General features: G+C 48.5%; 1 protein-coding gene across 1 annotated transcript in view; it reads right to left on the bottom strand.

Moving 5' to 3' along the window:
• LOC143281369 (neuroendocrine convertase 2-like) overlaps positions 1 to 10000 on the bottom strand; it is a 209500-nt gene that overhangs the window by 432 nt on the left and 199068 nt on the right. The window contains 4 exon segments of the mRNA XM_076586573.1: positions 3315 to 3479; positions 7787 to 7938; positions 7940 to 8021; positions 9608 to 9708. Coding sequence (XP_076442688.1) covers positions 3315 to 3479; positions 7787 to 7938; positions 7940 to 8021; positions 9608 to 9708 — 500 coding nt within the window.

Below are 10000 nucleotides of genomic sequence, written 5' to 3'. Positions count from 1 at the left end.
ACATCTGCTGGGCTGATGCCTGACCAGCAGCGTAACCCTACACACGCGCTTGGTCGGGCCTTGGGTGCAAGCATACATATTTGTGTACCTGTCAAAGTGGATTTCTTGTACAGACTTTTGCCAGAGGACAGTTTCAGTTTCAGTTTCAGTTTCAGTAGCTCAAGGAGGCGTCGCTGCGTTCGGACAAAATCCATATACGCTACAACACATCTGCCAAGCAGATGCCTGACCAGCAGCGTAACCCAACGCCCTTACTCAGGCCTTGAGAGAGAGAAAAAAGAAAAAAAAAGAACTACTACTACTACTACTACTACTATGTATAAGGCGCAAAAACTTGATGAAGTCAACTATAAGCATACAAAATAAAAATAAAAAAAAAATAAAATAAAATAAAATAAATAAATAAACAACCTTGAGGACAAAACAACCTTGGTTTATCGTCTCATCCGAAACACCAGATGCTCAGTTTGATTTTTCCAGTCAAACGTGGGAATAAGGGCGAGAGAAGGAGAGAGGTGAGGTAAGGCTGGCTGGGTGGGTGGTGGGGTGAGGAGGCCGTAGTAACTGATAAGGAGTTGGGACATAAAGAGGAGAACACCGAGGAGAAGACCCAGGATACCTTTATTGCCTCTATTGCTGTCATTCGAAACCAAGTGCTTGAGGAGATTACTACTGATTAGGTTTATATAAAAGTTTGTTGTTTTTTTCTGTTGTTTGTTTTTGTTTTTTGTTATTGTTTTTTGACGCCTCTGCGCACACAGGTCGTTAATAGTCAGTAATGACGGCTGGCCTTCCAAATTTGAAGAACTGAAGAACTATTATTATCTGTATTAAAGACGTTAGAAAAGTGGTTATGGCACTGTTCGGAGCTAACGTCATTATATATCACTGATTTCCGGTTAACTGATTTTATTATTGACCAGAACAGCTTAGGGTCATGGACGCAGTTTCTTTTTTTTCTTATCTTTCTTCTTCATACGCTAATTTCTTTGTTCTTTGTAGCTTAACATAATCCTTCCTCTCCTAAACAAATCTTCTTTCCGCTGTTTCTTAACGGTTTTTGTCTTACATCTTTGGAATCTCTTAAGGAGTCTTTAAGGAGTGTTTGAGGAGACTACTACACATCTCCCACAAGGAGCACAAGACCAATGACTATGTGCGGAACCTGATCAGCAACCTTGCTGGGCCCCAAGAACCACTGCTGGCGACTGTCAAACGACGGAAGATGGCATGGTTTGGTCACGTCATACGACATAACACCCTCTCCAAAACCATCCTGCAAGGGACTGTAGAGGGAGGGCGCAGACGGGGGCGGCAGAGAAAGAGCTGGTCCGACAACGTCAAGGAATGGACCAAAATGACGATGCCAGATCTCCTCACGACAGCTGCCAACAGAACGGCGTGGCGAGCTATGACATCTTCCTCGTGTCCCCCCAACGACCCCAGCGGTCGAGGGAATGAGTGAGTGAGTGAGTGTTTGCCGTCACTTGTACCACTACAGCCACCAGGGGTCTGCTGGCTGAAGATCATGCAGTTGTGGGAAGAGAAAGAGAAGGAGAGAGATGTGGTCAGGGTGGTGGGGGGTGGGAAGGACGTTATTGTGTTATTTTCACTTTCATTCACGCCTCATTTGTCCTCGTCACTGGGGCTACGTGGCTGAGACAAGACAAGACAAGACAAGACAAATTCTTTATTACGAGGACAATAGATAAGCACTGGTGTGCTTTTTTTTTTTACATCCAGTCCCCGCCCTGAATAGGGTCTACACTCCACAATATTTAAGAAAATGAAAGCATGGTGTTTGTAGAGATACATAACAAAGGAAAAAAAAAATACATAAATCAAAACAAAACAACAACCACACACACACACACACACACACACACACACACACACACACACACACGCACGCACGCACGCACACACACACACACACACACACACACACACACACACACACACACACACACACACACACACACATGGCATACAGGCACTAGCATGGTGTTAGTAAAATGCATAAGAAAAAAAAAAGAGAACAAAATGAAAGAAACAAACACACACAACACACACCGCACTACACATCAGAATGGGGGATAGAGGGTGAGGAAGGTTCTCAGTCAACCATACACATTTGACAAACAGTATCAATAAGGACGATAGAGCCATGCCGCGCGGATAGGGCAGGGATGTTATAACAATCATTCATTCATTTTGCCCATCGCTCCTGGTGGAGCATAGGCCATCGACGACCCCTCGCCATCGCACTCTGTTCTGGGCTGTTCTGGCCATTCCAGTCCAGTTGGTCCCTTGCTGCTTCAGCTCTGCCTCGGTATCTCCCCTCCAGCTGTTGCGAGGCCGACCTCTCTTCCTCTTTCCCTGCGGGTTCCAGGGCAGGGCTTGGCGTGTGATGCTGGACGCTGGCTTCCTGAGGGTGTGTCCGATCCAGCCCCACTTCCTCCGCAGTATCTGCTTGGCCACTGGTTCCTGTCCCGCTCGCTCCCACAGATCTTCGTTTCGGATCTTCTCCTGCCATCGGATCTTGCAGATGCGCCTCAGACAGGTGTTGAAGAATGTCTGAATCTTCTGCTGCATCGTCTGTGTTGTCCGCCATGTCTCGCATCCGTAGAGCAGAATTGACTTCACATTGGTAATGATATACAATGGTGGGGATGTTTCAGAACTTACCACACATCGACCTTTCCCTTGATGTTTGCTCGTCAGAGCTCGATACGACGTTATCATAATCATATATAATGGTGAGGATGTTTCAGAAGTCAACACACATATCATCCACCTTTCCCTTCAAGTCTGCTCGGCAGAGATCGATACGATGTTATTATAATGATATATATTGGTGAAGATGTTTCAGAAGTCAACACACACATCATCCACCTTTCCCTTCAAGTCTGCTCGGCAGAGATCGATACGATGTTATTATAATGATATATATTGGTGAAGATGTTTCAGAAGTCAAAACACATATCATCCACCTTTCCCTTCAAGTCTGCTCGGCAGAGATCGATACGATGTTATTATAATGATATATATTGGTGTGGATAATCCAGAATTTAACTCACACATAACGACCTTTCTCTTGATGTTTGCTCGGCAGAGCTTGATATCCCCTTCCCCCCCCCCCCCCCCCCCCCTCAACCCCCACCCCACCATCACCACACTGCACACACACACACACACACACACACACACACACACACACAGACCTAATATCACTTAAAGTGGAAGACGTTAAACTGAAGACTACTATACACACAGAGGGAGAGAGAGAGAGAAAACCCTTCAAAAGAACTCACGTGGTGTTCATGGGGGAGGTGAGGTACATGGTGACACAGCCTCGGTACGTGGAGCGCAGCGTGACGTAAGCCTGCACGTGCTCCAGGTAATTGACCTCGTTCTCGGTGCCCACACAGCCGTCCGACTCCACGGTCATGCGTATATTGTTGCCGAACGAGAACTCCCTGTGGAACCACACACACACACACACACACACACACACACATTTTTCAGTAATTTTCAGTAAATTTCACAAACATCCAGGTGGTTTTAACTCACTCAGTACGACCAGTCCTCTCTTCTCCTCAACACAGACCCCCCCCTCGGATGTCCAGTGGGTGTTTCAATGACCCAACCTTTAGCTTCCGTCGTCAGAATTGTGGTATCTTTGTCAACATTCACCTCTTCAGTATAAGAGCCTTCCTCTTGTAATATTTTGATGATGGTAATTGGGGTGTAACGCTGTTAACGTCGTCTCTTTCGCCGTTCGTATGGAGAGAGATAACCCAATGCTCTTAGTTAGGCCTTAAATGCATGCATAATATATATATATATATATATATATATATATATATATATATATATATATATATATATATATGTGTGTGTGTGTGTGTGTGTGTGTGTGTGTGTGTGTGCCAAACCGAGTGGCTTCGAGCAAAGCTTTTTTTTTCCAGTCATAGTCTACCCATTGATGTTTTGTCCATGGACTTCTTTTTTTGTCTTCTACCCCTTCCTTCCTTCCTTCCTTCCTTCTCATCTCCACTTGAACTGTTGTTCCCTTTAGAGGATGATCTTGAACGAGGTGACAAGGATTCCCTCTCCCTCCCACCACCCCCTCCCCCCACACACATACACATCACTCTGCTACCACCTCCCCACTCCATCCCAGCCCTAGACAACCCCTCTCCCGCCCCCATCTCCAAACCTCCACCCCCCCCACCCCCCTGTTCCGGTTCCTTTCCCTTTCCATCCCTTGTCTCCCTTCTCTGCAACTTCTTTCTCCCCAAAATGGAAGCCCATCATTCTTCTAATCTCCCCTTGCCTGCAGTTGCCCTTTCCCTTCTGATTTCTTTCTTTCCATCTCCTCCTCCTGTACCTCCTCTCTCCACCCCCTCCCCCTCCCTCTCTGTTCCTCTCTCTCTCTCTCTCTCTCTCTCTCTCTCTTTCTCTGCTCTCTTCCTGGTATTCACAGTTTGTTGCCAAGATAATATATTTTATCAGACACCGACGTTCCCGCTGAGTTGACAAGAATTTGATCACTACTACAGCATTTCAGATTTATAATAGCTCCCCCCCTCCTCCTCCACCACCAATCGCTACATTACCCCCCCCTCCCCGCCCACCCCCCCTCCCCCTTCTTCCTTCACTCCTGCCTCTCACTCAGCGTCCTTAACCACTCCCACCTACCCCCCCCCCCCTCACATTACCTCACTACTAGCCAGCCCCAACCCTCAACAAACCTCTCTCTCTCTCTCTGGATGCTGCTCTGCACGTACCACGGTTTGTAGCTTCTCCTGGCCTCTTGGTGAACAAAAAAAATATTCCATGCGAATTTTCACGTTAAGACCGTATCCCTCCCCCCCCCTCCCCCCTCCTCCCCTCCTCCTCCTCCAGCTATCGCTATCCCATCCCGACCCCCACCCCCACCCCATTCCCTACACCCTGCCGCAGTCTCCACCTCCATCTTCCACCTCTCATTCAGTTTTCGTGCTTTCCCCCACACCCATCCTCTCATCTTATTCTTCTTCTGCGTTCGTGGGCTTCAACTCCCACGTCCACTCGTATATACGCGAGTGGGCTTTTTACGTGTATGACCGTTTTTTACCCCGCCATGTAGGCAGCCATACTCCGCTTTCGGGGGTGTGCATGCTGGGTATGTTCTTGTTTCCATAACCCACCGAACGCTGACATGGATTACAGGATCTTTAACGTGCGTATTTGATCTTATGCTTGCGTATACACACGAAGGGGGTTCAGGCACTGGCAGGTCTGCACATATGTTGACCTGGGAGATCGGAAAAATCTCCACCCTTTACCCACCAGGCGCCGTCACCGTGATTCGAACCCGGGACCCTCAGATCGAAAGTCCAACGCTTTAACCACTCGGCTATGGAGCCCGTCATCCTCCCATGACTTATCGACTAGCGGATGCTACTCTGCATGTACTTTGAGTTACACAGTTTCTCCTCCCCCCCTGAACTTCTCACTGAACTGACAAAAACTAGGAACCACTCTGACATTTCAGATGCATACTGGTGACTCCCTCCCTCCCTCCCTCCCTCCTTCCGCCATCGCTATCCCCTCCCTTACGATCCCCCTCCACCCCCCCCCACCCCCCACTGCGTCAGTCTCCCCCTTTCACTCCCAGAAACCTGTCCTTGATCCCACCCCACCCGTCATTGATGACTAGGTGTTTCTCTGCATAATTTTAAGTCACAGTTTCTCCCCAACCCGAGCATGCCGCCGAAACGACAAGAAATGATCCCCCAACGGCCTTGCAGGTCATGCTAGGTCCCTGCTTCCTCCAGCCCTCACTCTCCCCCATTCGTCCCCCGTTACCCCCCCCCCCCCCCCCCCACCCCCCACTCCTGCTCTGCGTGAGTTTCCGACCTTAACCCCACCTCTCACCCATTCTTCTTCTTCTTCTTCCTGCAATGTCCATCAGCCGTTAGTCCGGCTATTACTGACATGTAGGGAGGTACGCAGCGTGGAGAGGGAGAGAGAAGAAAAGAGGGGGAAAAGAATTTTAGCCCTAACGGTAAAGGCGCAACTGCATGCGGAGCTACACCCAGGCCTTCAGGCTCAAGGCCCTGTAGCAACCTTAGTGAAGCTGCAGGCCCGCAAATCGCCGTGCCAACGGCAGATGGGTTTAATGTTTACTGTGGTCTGGACCACCTTGGGGACGAAGGTGTCCAAGGAGGGGGACTGGACGGTCTCAGCAGGGAGGGCATTCCAGTCACGGATGGCTCGGGGGTGGGGGGTGGGGGGGGGGGGGGGGGGGAACAAAGAGTAGCTTCTGTAATCTGTGCGGCATGTGATCCGCTGGTACTGGATTTTGTCGTATGTTCTTCTGTTGCTTGCAGTCAGGGGTTTAAGGCTGTCACACCTTACGCATGCCAGGCCGTTATTCTTCATTCTCCTTGCTTCCCCCCCCCCCCCCCCCCCCCCCCCACCTCATCCTCACATCACTGAAAGACTATCGGATGCTTCGCTGTATACACGATGAGTTACAGTTTTTCCTCTATCGATCATCCCACTTAATTTAACAAGAACTGAACACCAGACGGCCGTAATACAGATCTATGCCAGGACTGTCCTTCCTCCAGCCATTGTTGCTGCCCCCCCCCACCCCCCCCCCCCCCTTCCCCTCTTCCTCCTCCGCCCCCTTTATCTCTCCCCACACCTACTGCATCAGTGTCCTCCTCCCCCCCCCCCTCACCACCCCCCTCTGCTTCCTCCCCCCTCACCGCCCCCCTCTGCCCCCTCTCCCCCGCACCCCCCCTCCCTGCCCTTTCTCACCTACCTCTCATCCAGTCTCCTTGTTCCCACCCATCCTCCCGTCATTAACGATGATAGAATGCTTCTCTGAATATGAGTTATAGTTTTTCCTTACCGACCCCCCCCCCCCCCCTCCCCCCGGGGTTCATCCCACTGAATTAACAAGAAATGACCCGTCACCACCTTTCAGATAATAATACGTTCCTCCTCTTTCCTCCAGCCATCCGCCCTCCCGTCATCCCCCCCCCCCACACACACACACACCCCTTCCCCCCCTCCCTTCGGGTTCATCCCACTGAATTAACAAGAAATGACCCGTCACCACCTTACAGATAATACTACGTTCCTCCATAGCTCTCCCCCATCCGCCCTCCCGTCATTCCCCCCGCCCCCCTCCCTCCCACCCACACATATCACCGCGTCAGTCTCTTTCCCTCACCCCCACCTCTCTTCCAATCTCCGTTCCTTGTCTACTCCCCCCACCACCCCCAACCCCCCGCAACCCCCCTCATCCTCCCATCAACAATTATTGGACACTGCTCTGCCCTTAGAGTGATGGCCTAGAGGTAACGCGTCCGCCTAGGAAGCGAGAGAATCTGAGCGCGCTGGTTCGAATCACGGCTCAGCCGCCGATATTTTCTCCCCCTCCACTAGACCTTGAGTGGTGGTCTGGACGCTAGTCATTCGGATGAAACGATAAACCGAGGTCCCGTGTGCAGCATGCACTTAGCGCACGTAAAAGAACCCACGGCAACAAAAGGGTTGTTCCTGGCAAGATTCTGTAGAAAAATCCACTTCGATAGGAAAAACAAATAAAACTGCACGCAGGAAAAAAAAAAAAAAAAAAAAAAGAAAGAAAAAAAAAGGGTGGCGCTGTAGTATAGCGACGCGCTCTCCCTGGGGAGAGCAGCCCGAATTTCACACAGAGAAATCTGTTGTGATAAAAAGAAATACAAATACAAATACAAATACAAAAAAAAACAATACTCACTGCTCCTCAGACACAGTGCCCACAGTACAGTGGAACCTCTCTGGCAGCCCCTTCCACTGAGCGGCCAGGTCCACCATGGCCGCAGCGTCCAGCACGCCGAAGCCGAAGAGGTGGTTGAACTCCAGGCGGGCCCCGTTCAATTGCCACCGGTGGCACGCCGTTGGAATCGTACAGGGAGTTGCGCTTGGAAGTCAGGACGGTCAAGTGCTGGATGTCCCGCCAAGTCAGGTTTCGGCTGTGTTGTGAAGAAAGTACGAGGGTCATTCAATAAATAAGGAAACTGATCTTCTGCTTGCGCATACACACGAAGGGGGTTCAGGCACTAGCAGGTCTGCACATATGTTGACCTGGGAGATCGGAAAAATCCCCACCCTTTAACCCACCAGTCGCCGTCACCGTGATTCGAACCCGGGACCCTCGGATTGAAAGTCCAACGCTTTAACCACTCGGCTATTGCGCCCGTCATAGGAGCCGGCTAAGTGTGGAGTCCCCCCCCCCCCCCCCCCCGGCCCCCCCGAGCCCCCATCACCCCCACCCCACCCCTCCCTCCGTGTCCTCCTAATCACTTTCCCGCGGTAGCTGGTTCAGGACAAACTGATTTACCTTTCAAAATATAATTGAAAAAAAAAGCAGCAACAAGGAGAAAGATGAGATGACTTTTAGTCCATACAGCCAAATATGGAGTAATCTTAACACATCTCCGGAGAAAAAGAAAAGAAAAAAAAGTATTGAATGAAGGCCAATGGATGACAAAATGAACAGTCTATAGAAAATGTCTGGAGTTTAGTGGAAGTTCCTTGACCCATGATTAATAATGAAGAAAATGAAACTGCTCACTACTTATGAAGCTATACCACGATGGAAGGAAGGATACATGATTCATTTCTTCTTCTTTCATAGATTGCATACATTGTTTGATTGTTTCGAAACGATTTTCAGTGCCCTGCGCGTTTGACTGTTGTTCGATTTGGAGGAACACGTTATATTGTTGTTTTAACTGTTGTCATTATTACAATCGTGATTATATCATATGATTATAATTGCAGTTTTCATCATCATCATCATCACATTCATCATCATCATCATCATCATCATTACATTTATCATTGATTGTACAGAACTCATACAAGATAGGATACTAGTGACATGATACGGTGCAATATGACGTTAGCGCGCGCCGAAAAAAAAAAAGACATAAAAAGAGCAAATTTATTATCCATTATAATACGCCACAATACTTCTGTGTTGTGTGAAATTCAGCTTGAGGGCTTGTTTTGTTTTGTTTTTATTCTTTTGGGTTTTTTTTTGTTGTTGTTTTTTGATGAGCACGAAAGTTGTGGGTTTTGTTTAACATACAAAAACAAAAACAAAAACAAAAAAAGAAAGAAAAAAAGAAAGAAAAAAGCCCACATTATGCTATCCAAACGACTCGAAAAATTACAAACAAAATGAAAGGTCAGGTCGACATACACAGATTGGGATATAAGCAAGGAAGCTGACATCATTAACTGATCACTGGAGTATGAAAAACACTCGCACAAATAAGTGCAAGAGAGGGAGGCAGAGAGAGAGAGAGAGAGAGAGAGAGAGAGAGGCAGACTGAGAGAGAGAGGCAGACAGAGAGAGAAAGGCAGACAGAGAGAAAGACAGACAAACAGACATACAGACAGACACAGACACACAGAGAGAGAGAGAGAGAGAGAGAGAGAGAGGAGGTCGAGAGGGGAATGACGGGGAAAAAAAAAAAAAAAAAAAAAGAAGAAAAGAAGACCCAAAGCAGAGAAGACATTGGGCAATCAAACGAAAGAGCAAGTCACTCACTTAGCTTCCAGTGCAAGGGCAAAAACTCCTGCCGCTTCCGGGGCAGCGGCGGAAGTTCCGGAATGACTGGCGGTGCAGTTGTTGTACAGGTCAGTTGTTGCCTACATGGAGAAAACACAAAGCTATGTGAGCGAAACAATAGTTTAATTAATAAATCTTACTTGTCTGTTGCTCAGTTAGTTTGTCTTTCAGTTTGTCTTCTGTTTGTCTCTCTGTTCGTGTTCTCTCTCTCTCTCTCAGTGTCTCCTTTTTCTTTTCTGTCTCTATTTGTCTGTCTGTCTGTCTGTCTGACTGTTTGTTTGTCAGTCTGTCTGTCTGTCTGAATGTCCTGTCTGTTTATCTGATTTTTTGTCTATCTGTCTCTGTCCAAACACACAACACACCTCTCCGCAA

The sequence above is a fragment of the Babylonia areolata genome, chromosome 4, assembly GCF_041734735.1.
Source record: "Babylonia areolata isolate BAREFJ2019XMU chromosome 4, ASM4173473v1, whole genome shotgun sequence".
NCBI lineage: Eukaryota > Metazoa > Mollusca > Gastropoda > Neogastropoda > Buccinidae > Babylonia > Babylonia areolata.
Note: the sequence above shows the minus strand (reverse complement) of the source record. Positions and strands in the feature narration are given on the sequence as shown.